At 42.6% G+C, this 15,206-nt stretch overlaps 1 protein-coding gene across 1 annotated transcript; it reads left to right on the top strand.

Moving 5' to 3' along the window:
* The first annotated feature begins 421 nt into the window (after window positions 1–421).
* On the top strand, window positions 422–3,109 carry LOC109205226 (F-box/FBD/LRR-repeat protein At1g13570-like). The gene is made up of 4 exons (XM_019367911.1): window positions 422–597; window positions 1,437–2,270; window positions 2,367–2,531; window positions 2,616–3,109. Exons 2-4 carry the CDS (start codon window positions 1,464–1,466, stop codon window positions 2,898–2,900), a joined length of 1,257 nt encoding a protein of 418 aa, XP_019223456.1. The 5' UTR covers window positions 422–597; window positions 1,437–1,463; the 3' UTR covers window positions 2,901–3,109.
* Window positions 3,110–15,206: the final 12,097 nt, after the last annotated feature.

Below are 15,206 nucleotides of genomic sequence, written 5' to 3'. Positions count from 1 at the left end.
CTTATTATTTCGGTATCCGTTATGGATAAACATTATTCCCGGTAGAAGATTTTGTATATATGGTACGTAACAGCTTACATAGCAGTTTGCAGTAGCAGCTTACACAGCAGCTTGCAATAGGAGCTTACATAACACCTTACACATCAACTTCCTTTCTTTTATAAATAGGGAAGATTTCAGTTTATTATGTATATAAAATTAAAGTTGAATAATAAATCTCTCTCTATACTTGTGTTCGGTTTCTTTACTTTAAAATCTTTATTTTATAACGTCTGTGATATTATTCCAAGTTTCACTTACAGAATTTGAAATTATAAGATTATGGCTATTTTATTAATTATAGGATAAATGGCTATTTGTGAAAATTTCCCGTCCTTTGCCCTTTCAATTTCCTCTAATTTAAGAAAACTTCTTTCTCTACAATCTATGATTCCAGTTCCCTTCTCTCTCTCTCTCTCTCTCTCTCTCTTTGCCGATCAATCCAAAGAGTTAAAAGCCAAAAGGGCAAAAGTACTTAAGACTTGAAAAGTACAAAGTGCTTCCTCAGCAGCTGAAGACTTGATTTTGGATTTCCAATTTCAGTAATCTTAGTTCTAGGTAAGCTTAAAATTCTGCTTCTGCTATTCCTTTTTCAAAAATCATTTTTTCCCATTTGAGCGGTGTTAGTTTATGAAACAAAGGCTCTATCTTCCTTTCTTCGTACTCTTTTTAGATGTTGATTTTCTTGGGTATGTGCATGAATTCTTTAAGTGAAAAAGAAGTAGAAATGACACCAGATAGTCACTCTAAAGGGCTGTTAATTAGGAATTAGCCTGTGCCTCCTGATTTTAGTTGTTCAGTTTAATTTTTATGTCTTGAATTGTCCTGAAATTAAGATTTTTAGTTTAAAATTCAGGACTAAAATAGTACTGGCCCTGAATAGCAGCCCTAAGAATGGCGGTTTGTGCACCTCTCCCGAAAAAGAACGCTTTCGGGGGTAAGAGGGTGGTGTCCAAGGTGCAGCAACTGATGTTTCTTTTTTGTAATGGGATTGAAAACAGAATTTTACTTTTATAAAAAAGAAAAGGAGAAAGACAGCTTAGAAGCTTGATTTTGATCTTAATTTGGTTGACAGAAGCATTTTTGATTTGTTTGAAAGGAGAATGATGAGTCGCTTCAACTAGTTTCCGTTGTGTTTATAATTGTCAGGCAAGCTTAGGGTTATGCAAATTGTGAGAAAAAATCTATTAAGCTTCTTTAGGCTACTAATTTGAACTTTTGTTTGGCTATAGATGTCCGTTGATAAGCGTAATAGAAGCAAATGCTAATTGGGTTCTCGTTCTATTGTTTTAACTTTTCCTTTTGTATAATAAATCTGAATATTCCTCTGTATTAATGAAGTGTTGCAGCAGTTTGGAGATCTTCCTCATCTTTGTATTCGTGTTTGATTTCTACAGGTTCTTATTGGCGAATTTTTATCTACGATGGCTCCAAAGGGCAAAAAGCATTGTGTTCGAACTTTACCCCCTGATGTACTTAACAATCTTCCCGAGAATGTAGTTGATGAAATTCTTATCCGTTTGCCTTTACGAGATGCTGTGAGGACAAGCATCTTGGCGAAGAAATGGAGATATAACTGGTGTAGACTTCCACAGTTGGCGCTTGATCAAGCACTTTGGAAAACTAAAAAGGATCTAACATACATTACAAGTAACTTCACAAAGATTATCTACCACATTTTGACCCTTCATGTAGGACCAATTACGAAGTTTACTCTATGCATTCCTGGCTTGGAAGGTTGTCCTAATCTTGATAACTTGATGTATTTCCTCTCTAGGAATGTCATTCAACATCTTGTTCTAAGACTTCCGAGGGGTAACCAGTACAAATTGCCTTCTTCATTTTTCGGATGTTTGCAGTTAAGGCATCTGACTCTAAAAAATTGTTTAATACTTCCTCCTCCAACCTTCAAAGGATTTGATAGGTTAACTAGCCTGAAATTATATAACGTTTCAATTTCTTCCAAGTTGCTTGAAAGTTTAATCTCTCATTCCCCGTTGCTCGAGCAATTGGTGCTGCAAATCTCAGGTTTAAGTGACATCATTGAAATTAATGCTCCGATGCTGAGATCCTTTGACTTCACAGGCAATATAAGATGTATTTGCTTTAAGAGTATCCCTCTTCTGGCAAAACTTTTACTTACACAGGAAAATTATGTGGAAGAAAAATGTAATATTGCCAAGTTTTTTGAGCCTCTTATTGCTCTCGAGCATCTCCATCTGAATGACACGGTAAATGTTGCTTCATGACTTTATTGTATTGCATTTTCAATGGTTGATTGTCTTTTGGGCTTTGAGGCATTCTGATTTTTGGCATTTTGTTTTTAGTTCTTTTTTGCAGGAGCAGGTGAAGTACCAACAAGGCTTCCCTTTAATCTTAACTTTGTCAAACATCTTTGCATATCAAGTATTTGTCTGTTTGTCTTGGAAGAGGTTTCATGTGCTCTTTGCTTGCTAAGAAGCTTCCCATGTTTACAATATGTGGAAATTAAGGTTTCCTTCTTTCTCTTTCTTATTTTCGTACTCTTTAAATCATAAATAAGCTCAACGAGTTGAGTTTTGGTTAATCTTTCTTAGGTGGAGGCCGGTGATGGCAACGATATACCTGCTCTAGAATGTCTTGAAGTAGAACAATTCTCGGATGTGTCATTTAATCACCTCAGGGAAGTTAAGCTAATACGGACTAATGGCACAATCCGTGAGATGCAGCTTATGAAGCTTCTGTTAGCCAAGTCTCCAGTGCTGGTGAGAATGCTAATCCAACCATGTCTAGTTGAAGATTCTGGAACTGTAATACTTGCTGAGCTAACAAATTTTCAGCGTGCTTCACCTAAAGCCCAAGTTGTCTATAAACATCAATAAGCATCCATATTTACCTTCCTTTTTATCGTCTCGATTCTTAAATCGAACCATGATCCTTGTGTAAAATGTTTGGATGTTGATTTAAGATAGAATGCAGTAGTATAAAACTGTTAATGTTGTAGTTTGCCTAATTGCCTCAAAAGACTGGGTGAAGTCTAAAACATAAATTATAAAACCGGATGTGGATGGTTTCTTCAACTTTGTTATTACGATGCTTAGTGTTTTTACATTACATGCCTATGCTTGAAATGAAAACTTACTACAAGGAATTTGATGGTGTGATTGTTTATTTCAAACTTGAAGGTTTGGTTGTTGGTTGCAGTGTGTTAATTTTCTTCCCTCAGCATTGCAAGTTTCAAGCCTTTACAAACTACTTACTTTCCGTGTTCTTACAATTATATACAGATCTTGTTCTCCAAGAAAAGATACTTACTAGCAGTATTAAGGAAAGAAATCATAGAATTTCTTTTTCTTTCTAGAAAACTTTTGTTTGCTAAATTTCACTATATAAGGAATGGACATTCACTTTTTAATGTTTTTTTTTTTAATAAATAAAAGTGATAGTACGCGAGCCTTATATAGTACTAACCCTACAAAATCAAAGAAAACTCACACAAATTCACGGCCTCCAGCTTCTGATGGATTATCTTCAAAATTACCAGATGAAATCCTCCACCAAATCCTTCATTCTCTCACTCTGAGACAGAGAACAATAGCTTCTCTTGTTTCCACAAATTGGCGTCACATGATTACATCATTCGACGAAAATATTCTACAGACAGATACTGTGCAGACTGCAATCAATATAAGCTCTCATCATGTCGCCACTGCTCTGATCTCCACCCAATCATCAAACTTGCCGCAGACAACAATTTGACGGAATTCTATTTGTCCCTACCAAGTAACTATTATTTCTACAAATTTTCCTTGGCGATTCTTGAATCAAGATTATTGACCGTTCTGCATTTAAAAAATTGCAATATTATTGAGGAGAAAAACTTTGATGATATTGAGGAGTTGCCTTCATTGAAAGAGATCTATTTTGATCATGTTTATTTATCATCCGCAAATATCAACAAGTGCCCTTCAATTATTGAGTTAACATTGATATATTGTGTTTATTCCATCTCACTGCCTGATCTGAAAGAACTTAAAAAGGTTCATGTGAGTGACAATAGAATTAGGGCAATAGAAATAGCAGCTCGAAATCTGCAGGAATTTCTGTGACGACCCAAAGGGTTATCACCTGTTTTTAATTGAATTCTATGCCGAGGCCTTGAAAACCTCATTTAGAGTTGCCTCGATTTGCGTGTGCAGTCCAGGCGCGTAGCCGGAAAGCTTAAATATGAAATTCTGTGAAAAATGCTAAGTTTTGATGTTAAAATGAATAAACTTGACCTTGGTCAACGTTTTGGGTAAACGGACCCGGACCCGTAATTTGACGGTCCCGGAGGGTCCGTAGGAAAATATGAGACTTGGGCGTATGCCCGGAATCGAATTCCGAGGCCCCAAACCCGAGAAATGAATTTTTTTAGAAAAATTATTTTCTGAAATTATTTAAGGAAATTTGAAATGAAATCTGATTAGAAAGCGATGGTACCGGGCCCGTATTTTGGTTCCGGCGCCCGGTACATGTCTTATATATGTTTTAAGTCCTTCCTGTGAAATTTGGTTGAAAACGGACGTCGTTTGACGTGATTCGGACCTAAATTGGAAAATTTGATGTTTTATGAAGTTTGAAAGAATTCATGGATTTTGAGGTTTAATTCGATATTTATGATGTTATTTTGACGATTTGATCGCACGTATAAGTTCGTAGAATGTTTTTGAGGTTGTGTGTATACTTGAGTTGGAGTTCCGAGGGCTCGAGTGAGGTTCGAGTAGGTTCCGGGATGCCTTAGGCTTAGAAAATCAAATGTTACAGGTTCAGGAGTTGCAGGTCTCTGAACCCTCTAATACGGTCCGCGAGAAATCGCGTGCGACCGCGGAGGGGCCAGCGCGGCCGCGGTCGCCTTTGTGTGGGGCGCGGTGGAGGTTGTGCGGTCGCAGTCGGCTTTGTGCGGTCCGCAAAGGTGCTGAACTGCAGGTCTTCAGGTAAGCCTGTGCGGCCGCGGTCCATTTAATGCGGTCCGCACAGGGGGTCTCAGAGGGGTATAAATAGACGGGATTTTCAGTCATTTTTCATTTTTCAAAACCCTAAAAACATAAGAGGCGATTTTTCAAACAACCCTTCTTCTCCAAAACATTGGTAAGTGATTTCTAACTTATTTTCTTCACTCCTTAACATCTTTTAACATGATTTCAACTTACAAGCAAAGATTTTCATGGGGGAATTTGGGTGTTTTGGGTAAAACCTAGGTTTTTCAAAAATTGGGGATTTGGACCTCAATTTGAGATCCGATTTCAAAACAAATTATATATTTGAGTTCGTGGGGGAATGGGTAATCGGGTTTTGGTTCGAACCTCGGGTTTTGACCACGTGCGCCCGGGGGCGATTTTTGACTTTTTGGGTAAAACTTTGGAAAACTCATTTTCATGCATTGGGGTTGATTCATTCAGCACTTAAGTAATTTGTGATTAGATACGAGCGAATTGGCGGTGGAATCAAAGGGTAAAGCTATAATTGAGACTTGAGTTGTGTTCAAGGCATCGAGGTAAGTGTTCGGTCTAACCTTAGCTTGGGGTATTAGGAGTGGAGTCCTATTTGCTATGTGGTATTAGTCGTGTACGACGTATAGGCATGGTGACGAGTATCTATACATTGGTGTCTAGCATGACCGTGAGTCTATATATTGAGAATAACTTGATTCCATTGTATTCTTCATGCCTTGATGATGATTTCTAGTTGTTGTGAAAAGTTTGTGGAAGGAATTAAGTCATTTGAACATCTTGGAGCATTGGCTCGAGTTATATTATGAATTATGAAAGTATATGAGATGATTGAACTCTTTGGAGTATTGGCTCAAGTGGTAAAGCGAGTTGTGAAGTAAAATTGAAAGATAGAGAAAGAGTTATTGGAATGTTCCCTTGCCAGGATTTAATTATTTCATTGTTGTTCCCTTGCCGGGGTCTAATTGTTTAATTGTTGTTCCCTTGCCGGGATTCCTATTTGCTCTTGTTTATTTCCCTTGCCCTTGTTTGTGATTGTTGTTTGGGTGAGGAAGAGTGTTAAAGCACGAAGGATGATGCCGTGCATTGTTTGCTATTGTGAGGAAAGAGTGTAAAGCACGAAGGGTGATGCCGTGCCACACGATGTATCATTCCGTGCCCATTTCATTGATTATATGTGAGGAAAGAGAGTAAAAGCACGAAGGGTGATGCCATGCACATTTTATTATTCTTATTGCTTTGGTGAGGAAAGAGAGTAAAAACACGAAGGGTGATGCCGTGCACGTTTTCATTATATTATTGCTTGGTGAGGACGAGAGTAAAAGCACGAAGGGTGATGCCTGCACTTGTTTGATTTCTGCTTCTTGTTGACATTGTAGCTATTTTGTTCCTTTCCTTACTTGATGCTTTATTCTGGAACTGTTATCTCCCCGCAACATGTTTCCCCCTCCCATCCGTACTTGTTTATTTCTGCTTTGTTTCCGCTGTATATTATATAATTGCCTAGGTTTATGTGGTAGTCTGGTCTAGCCTCGTCACTACTTCGCCGGGGTTAGGCTAGGCACTTACCAGCACATGGGGTCGGTTGTGCTGATACTACACTCTGTGCTCTTTTGCACAGATCCAGGTCTCGGAGTAGCATTTGGTCATCAACAGTAGATCGGGAGCTATCCTTCAGTCCGAGACTCCGAGGTAGCCCTGCTGGCGTTCGCAGGCCCGACGTCTCTTCCTCCAGTTTTTTTTTATGTTCTGTTGTCATTTGTATTCGAGACAGACTATGTTCTTTTCTTTCAAACACTTATTTGTAGTAATCCTAGACAGTCCGTGGATGTTATGACACCAGGTTCTGGTTAGAGGCATGTGTTAGTCTTCAGGATATTTTGGTTTTATATTTTATTTTAGACTTCCGCTAAATTTCTTATTCCGCTGTTATTTAATTGTTTATTTTCGGTTAATTTAATTGGTTAAAAGTGAATTAAAAACAAAAAGAGTAATGATTTCTATGATCATGGCTTGCCTAGTTTCTACTAGTAGGCGCCATCACGACTCCCGAGGGTGGGAAATATGGGTCGTGACAAGTTGGTATCAGAGCTCTAGGTTACATAGGTCTCACAATTCACGGACAAGCTCAGTAGAGTCTGAGGGATCGGTACGGAGACGTCTGTATTTATCCCTAGAGGCTACAGAGTTAGGAAAAGTTTCACATTTGTTCTTTCTTGTCGTGCGGTTTGGTTTCTCAAAGCTAATTGAATTTCTACTCTGTTCTTTCGCAGATGGCGAGAACACGCGCTTCCTCATCTACCGCTCAGCAGCCCGAGCCCCCAGCAGCAGCTCCCACGAGGGGCAGAGGGCGAGGCCGAGGTAGGGGCAGAGCTCAGCCCCGAGCAGTAGCAACAGTGGCGGAGCCTCAGGTTGATTTTGACGAGGAGGTCCGACCCCAGCAGTTCCGGTGGGCCCAACTCAGGTCCCAGAGGGGTTTATTGCTACCCCAGTTCTTCAGGACGCTTTGGTCCGATTGGTGGGCCTCATGGAGAGTGTCACCCGTGCAGGGTTGCTTCCTGTAGCACCAGCCACTTCTCAGGCTGGAAGAGGAGTCCAGACTCCTGCTACTCGTACTCCGGAGCAGGTAGTTCCCAGACTCAGACTCCAGCAGTTCAGCCAGTTGGAACAGCTCAGCCGGGCGTGGTAGCCCAGGCCGGTGATGGAGCAGCTATGTCTGCCGATGCCTTGTGGATATTGGACAGGTTCACCAAGCTTTTCACTTCTACATTCAGCGGTGCATCTACTGAGGATCCCCAGGATTATCTGGATAGTTGCCACGAGGTTCTTCGGAACATGGGTATTGTTGAGACCAATGGGGTTGATTTCGCTACATTTCGCTTGTCTGGATCCGCCAAGACTTGGTGGAGGGATTATTGCTTAGCTAGGCCAGCAGGATCACCAGCCTTGACATGGGAGTAGTTCACACAGCTATTTCTGGAGAAGTTTCTCCCTATTACTCAGCGAGAGGCATAACGGAGGCAGTTCGAGCGCCTTCAGCAGGGATCCATAACTGTCACCCAGTACGAGACCAGGTTCATTGAGTTGGCTTGTCATGCTCTTATCATACTTCCCACTTAGAGGGAGAGAGTGAGACGGTTTATTGATGGACTCATTCAGCCGATTCGTCTCCAGATGGCTAGAGAGACTGGGAGTGAGATATCCTTCCAGGAGGCGGCCAATGTGGCCCGGAGGGTTGAGATGGTATTATCACAGGGGGTGGTCATAGAGCAGACAAGAGACCCCGTCAGTCAGGCAGATTCAGTGGTGCCTCGTCTGGAGGCAGAGATTCATATGGTAGAGGCCATCCTCCTAGGCCTTATCAGTCAGCACTTCAGGTTTCTCACGGAGCTTCAGGTGGTCGTGGTCCCCAGATGCAGTATTCCGATCAGCAGTCCTACGGTGCACCACCTGCTCCTATCAGTGTGCCGCCGCTTCAGAGCGGGGTGGTCATTCAGGTCGCCAGGGCCAGCAGTCTCAGCAGCTGAGGGCTTGTTACACTTGTGGTGAGACGGGCCACATTGCCAGGTTTTTCCCTCGAGCACCGAGCAGCTCTCAATATCAGGGTTCTCGTGCCATGGTACAGGCACCAGATGTTCCGCAGCCCGCCCAGCCAGCTAGGGGTGGAGGTAGAGGTGCTAGAGGTGGAGGTAGAGGTCCTAGAGGTGGAGCTCAGGCCGCTAGAGGTGGTGGCCAGCCAGTAGCAGGCCGTCCTAGAGAGGTAGATCAGAGTGGTGGGGCCCAACCCCGATGTTATGCTCTTCAGGCCAGACCCGAGGCAGAGGCTTCAGATGCGGTTATTACAGGTACGGTTCTGGTTTGTGATAGGGATGCTTCAGTGTTGTTTGATTCGGGGTCTACGTATTCGTATGTGTCATCTTATTTTTCCCCGTACTTGGTCATGCCTAGTGATGCATTAGGTATTCCTGTTTATGTGTCTACACCGGTGGGTGATTCTATTGTGGTCGATCGAGTCCATCGTTCTTGTATTGTGGTGATTGGGGGTCTTGATACTCGTGTAGATTTGTTGCTTCTAGACATGGTTGACTTCGATATTATAATGGGGATGGACTGGTTATCACCCTATCACGCTATCTTGGACTGTCATGCCAAGACTGTGACCTTAGCTTTACCGGGTATGCCTCGTTTAGAGTGGAGAGGGACTCCTGGTCATTCTACCCGCAGTGTTATATCGTATGTGAAGGCTCGGCGTATGGTCGAAAAGGGGTGTTTGGCCTATTTAGCCTATATTCGTAATTCTAGTGCTGAGGTTCCTTCTATTGATTCTGTGCCCGTTGTTCGTGAGTTTCCTGATGTTTTCCCTTCAGACCTGCCGGGTATGCCACCCGACTCGGATATTGATTTCTGCATTGATTTGGCTCCGGGCACTCAACCCATTTCTATCCCGCCGTATCGTATGGCCCCGCCGGAGTTTAAAGAGTTGAAGGAGCAGTTGCAAGATTTGCTTTAGAAGGGTTTCATTAGACCTAGTGTTTCGCCTTGGGGTGCGCCGGTGTTATTTGTCAAGAAGAAGGATGGGTCAATGAGAATGTGTATTGATTACCAGCAATTGAATAAGGTAACGATCAAGAATAAGTATCCGCTGCCGAGGATTGATGATTTGTTCGACCAGCTTCAGGGTGCCAGGGTATTTTCCAAGATTGACTTGCGATCTGGCTACCATCAGTTGAGGATTAGGGCATCCGATGTCCCTAAGACAGCTTTCCGCACTCGGTACGGGCATTATGAGTTCTTGGTTATGTCATTCGGGTTGACAAATGCTCCATCAGCTTTTATGGACTTGATGAACCGAGTGTTCAGGCCTTATTTGGACTCGTTCGTGATAGTCTTCATTGATGATATATTGATATATTCCCACAGCCAGGAGGAGCACGAGCATCACCTTAGAGTGGTTCTTCAGATTCTGAGGGATAGTCAGTTATATGCTAAGTTCTCGAAGTGTGAATTCTGGTTGAGTTCAGTTGCATTTCTGGGTCATGTCGTATCAGCAGAGGGTATTCAGGTGGACCCAAAGAAGATTGAGGCAGTCAAGAACTGGCCTAGACCAGCATCAGCTACAGAGATTCGGAGTTTCTTGGGGTTGGCAGGCTACTCGTCGGTTCGTGGAGGGGTTCTTCTATTGCAGCCCCGATGAACAGATTGACCCAGAAGGGTGCCCAGTTCAGATGGTCGGATGAGTGTGAGGCGAGCTTTCAGAAGCTCAAGACAGCTCTGACTACGGCACCGGTGTTGGTTTTGCCCACAGGTTCAGGGCCTTATACAGTCTATTGTGATGCTTCCCGTGTTGGGCTTGGAGCAGTGTTGATGCAGGATGGCAAAGTCATTGCCTATGCTTCGAGGCAGTTGAAGATTCATGAGAAGAACTATCCGGTTCACGATTTGGAGTTGGCAGCCATAGTTCACGCATTGAAGATTTGGAGGCAATATCTATATGGCGTGGCATGTGAGGTGTTCACGGATCACAAGAGCCTTTAGTACTTGTTCAAGCAAAAGGAGTTGAATTTGAGGCAGAGGAGGTGGTTGGAGTTGTTGAAGGATTATGATATCACCATTTTATATCATCCGGGAAAGGCCAATGTGGTGGCCGATGCTTTGAGTAGGAAGTCAGCCAGTATGGGCAGTCTTGCTTACATTCCGGTCGGTGAGAGGCCGCTTGCTTTGGATGTTCAGGCTTTGGCTAATCAGTTCGTGAGACTGGATGTTTCTGAGCCCAGTCGTGTGTTAGCTTGCACGGTCGCTCGTTCTTCATTATTGGAGCGTATCCGTGATCGGTAGTATGATGATCCCCATTTGTGTGTCCTTAGAGACACGGTGCAGCGCGGAGGTGCCAGGCAGGTTACCTTAGATGATGATGGAGTTTTGAGATTGCAGGGCCGAGTATGTGTGCCCAATGTGGATGGGCTCCGAGAGTTGATTTTAGAGGAGGCCCATAGCTCCCGGTACTCTATTCATCCGGGCGCCGCGAAGATGTATCAGGATTTGCGGCAGCATTATTGGTGGCGTAGAATGAAGAAGGATATCGTAGCATATGTGGCTCGTTGTTTGAATTGTCAGCAGGTTAAGTACGAGCATCAGAGGCCTGGTGGTTTATTTCAGAGGATTGAGATTCCCGAGTGGAAGTGGGAGCGAATCACTATGGACTTTGTTATTGGACTTCCGCTGACTCGGAAGAAGCTCGATTCAGTATGGTTCATTGTTGATAGGCTGACCAAGTCAGCACATTTCATTCCTGTGGCAGTCTCCTATTCTTCCGAGAGGCTAGCTGAGATCTATATTCGGGAGATTGTTGGCCTTCATGGTGTGCCCGTATCTATCATTTCGGACCAGGGTACGCAGTTTACCTCGCGTTTTTGGAGAGCAGTTCAGCGAGAGTTGGGCACACGGGTTGAGTTGAGCACAGCATTTCATCCCCAGACGGACGGTCAGTCGGAGCGGACTATCCAGATTTTGGAGGATATGCTCCGAGCTTGTGTTATTGACTTTGGAGGTTCGTGGGATCAGTTCTTGCCCTTAGCAGAGTTTGCTTACAACAACAGCTACCAGTCGAGCATTCAGATGACTCCTTATGAGGCTTTATATGGTAGGCGGTGTCGGTCTCCGGTCGGATGGTTTGAGCCGGGAGAGGCTCGGTTGTTGGGTACGGATCTGGTTCAGGAGGCCTTGGACAAGGTCAGGATCATTCAGGATAGGCTCCGTTCAGCTCAGTCCAGGCAAAAGAGCTATGCAGACCGCAAGGTTCGAGATGTGGCTTTTATGGTCGGTGAGCGGGTATTGCTCCGAGTGTCGCCTATGAAGGGCGTGATGAGATTTGGGAAGAAGGGCAAGCTTAGCCCTAGGTTCATTGGTCCATTTGAGATTCTTGATCGAGTGGGAGAGGTGGCTTATAGACTTGCCTTGCCGTCGAGCTTATCAGCCGTGCATCCGGTGTTTCATGTGTCCATGCTCCGGAGGTATCACGGCGATCCAGCCCACATGTTAGATTTCAGCTCTGTCCAGTTGGACAAGGACTTGTCTTATGAGGAGGAGCCGGTGGCTATTCTAGACCGGCAGGTTCGTCAGTTGAGGTCGAAAAGTTTCCCTTCTGTTCGTGTTCAATGGAGAGGTTAGCCTCCTGAGGCAACAACCTGGGAGTCCGAGTCCGATATGCGGAGCCGTTATCCTCATCTTTTCCCCGACTCAGGTATTTCCTTCTTCTGTCCGTTCGAGGACGAACGATTGTTTTAGAGGTGGAGAATGTGACGACCCAAAGGGTCATCACCTATTTTTAATTGAATTATATGACTCCGAGGCCTTGAAAACCTCATTTAGAGTTGCCTCGATTTACGTGCACAGTCCGGGCGCGTAGCTGGAAAGCTTAAATATGAAATTCTGTGAAAAATGCTAAGTTTTGATGTTAAAATAAATAAATTTGACCTTGGTCAACGTTTTGGGTAAACGGACCCAGACCCGTGATTTGACGGTTCCGGAGGGTCCGTAGGAAAATATGGGACTTGGGCGTATGCCTGGAATCGAATTCCGAGGTCCTAAACCCGAGAAATGAATTTTTTTAAAAAAATTATTTTCTGAAATTGTTTAAGGAAATTTGAAATGAAATCTGATTAGAAAGCGATGGTACCGGGCCCGTATTTTGGTTCCGGCGCCCGGTACAGGTCTTATATATATTTTAAGTCCTTCCTGTGAAATTTGGTTGAAAACGGACGTCGTTTGACGTGATTCGGACCTAAATTGAAAAATTTGATGTTTTATGAAGTTTGAAAGAATTCATGGATTTTGAGGTTTAATTCGATGTTTATGATGTTATTTTGGTGATTTGATCGCATGAATAAGTTCGTAGAATGTTTTTGAGGTTGTGTGTATACTTGGGTTGGAGTTCCGAGGGCTCGGATGAGGTTCGAGTAAGTTCCGGGATGCCTTAGGCTTAGAAAATCAGATGTTGCAGGTTCAGGAGTTGCAGGTCTCTGAACCCTCTAATGCGGTCCGCGAGAAATCGCGTGCGACCGCGGAGGGGCCAGCGCGGCCGCGGTCGTCTTTGTGCGGGGCACGATGGAGGCTGTGCGGCCGCAGTCGGCTTTGTGCGGTCCGCACAGGGTGCTGAACTGCAGGTCTTCAGGTAAGCTTGTGCGGCCGCGGTCCATTTAATGCGGTCCGCACATGGGGTCTCAGAGGGGTATAAATAAACGGATTTTTAGTCATTTTTCATTTTTCAAAACCCTAAAAACATAAGAGGCGATTTTTCAAACAACCCTTCTTCTCCAAAACGTTGGTATGTGATTTCTAACTTATTTTATTCACTCCTTAACATCTTTTAACATGATTTCAACTTACAAGCAAAGATTTTCATGGGGGAATTTGGGTGTTTTGGGTAGAACCTAGGTTTTTCAAAAATTGGGGATTTGGACCTCAATTTGAGATCCGATTTCAAAACAAATTATATATTTGAGTTTGTGGGGGAATAGGTAATCGGGTTTTGGTTCGAACCTTGGGTTTTGACCACGTGGGCCCGGGGGCGATTTTTGACTTTTTGGGTAAAACTTTGGAAAACTCATTTTCATGCATTGGGGTTGAGTCATTCAGCACTTATTGATGTAATTAAGTAATTTGTGATTAGATACGAGCGAATTGGCGGTGGAATCAAGGGGTAAAGCTATAATTGGACTTGAGTTGTGTTCAAGGCATCGAGGTAAGTGTTCGGTCTAACCTTAGCTTGGGGTATTAGGAGTGGAGTCCTATTTGCTATGTGGTATTAGTCGTGTACGACGTATAGGCATGGTGACGAGTATCTATACGTTGGTGTCTAGCATGACCGTGAGTCTATATATTGAGAATAACTTGATTCCATTGTATTCTTCATGCCTTGATGATGATTTCTAGTTGTTGTGAAAAGTTTGTGGAAGGAATTAAGTCCTTTGAACATCTTGGAGCATTGGCTCGAGTTATATTATGAATTATGAAAGTATATGAGATGATTGAACCCTTTGGAGTATTGGCTCAAGTGGTAAAGCGAGTTGTGAAGTAAAATTAAAAGATAGAGAAAGAGTTATTGGAATGTTCCCTTGCCGGGATTTAATTATTTCATTGTTGTTCCCTTGCCGGGGTTTAATTGTTTAATTGTTGTTCCCTTGCCGGGATTCCTATTTGCTCTTGTTTATTTCCCTTGCCCTTGTTTGTGATTGTTGTTTGGGTGAGGAAGAGTGTTAAAGCACGAAGGATGATGCCGTGCATTGTTTGCTATTGTGAGNAATAAGTTGGAGAGATTGCAAAAATTACTATTACAGTAGTTGTCAAATAAAAATGCTATACTATTAAGTAATTTAGAAAATGTAGAATTTGAGCAATATCACTACTTGATCAAATAAAGAAAAAGGAGACGCTTTTTCAGAAAATAATAAAATTACTAATAATAATAATAATAATAATAATAATAATAATAATAATAATAATAATAATAGTAATAATAATAATAATAATAGTGATAATAGTGATGATAGAAATTAGGATTAATTTGTGCTAAAATCGAAAAATAACGTTTTTTATATTATTAGTGATAATTAGAACTATTCCTAAAAATGGTAGAATTAATGTTATTACACTTTAGTGATATTAGAAGCTTAAAGAAGTAATTTGAAAGAAAGGAAGGACAAAATTGGATGTCAACAAGTATGCCCAAGAGAACTTTTTTATTCCACCCTTAGCAACCCTGGCATTGCCAATGTCATGGTTTTAGCGTGACAATCAAGAATAGTATGATACGAATGTCGCGCCCCTTTTTCTCGCGAAATCGCGTTTCGACACGTGACAACTCTTTTAAGGAAGGGTTATTAAAAGAGAGAGTCGCCACCTAACGGGTTTGAGGTGCGTTAGGGCACCTATTTTGTAGATAACTCTGTTTGACTAGTTTGTGTCACCAAAGATCGGGTAAAGGCTCGAAATTACCTCGAAAAGAAGGTATTAGGCACTCTTCGAGGTCCACAACTGTGGGTCCCGACCGAACTCAATTATATGAATTAGTATATGTGATCAAAGCTAAGAAACAAGGATTTACTAAACGTGAATGAACAATTGAAAGACAAAGGGGAAGGGGGTCCTAAGTTTTTTCGCCTAAAGGATCACCCCGTGCAACATAAATAATACTTCGTA

The sequence above is a fragment of the Nicotiana attenuata genome, unplaced genomic scaffold, assembly GCF_001879085.1.
Source record: "Nicotiana attenuata strain UT unplaced genomic scaffold, NIATTr2, whole genome shotgun sequence".
NCBI classification, from domain to species: domain Eukaryota; kingdom Viridiplantae; phylum Streptophyta; class Magnoliopsida; order Solanales; family Solanaceae; genus Nicotiana; species Nicotiana attenuata.
The sequence above is the reverse complement of the archived record's forward strand: the minus strand, read 5'-3'. Positions and strand labels throughout refer to the sequence as shown.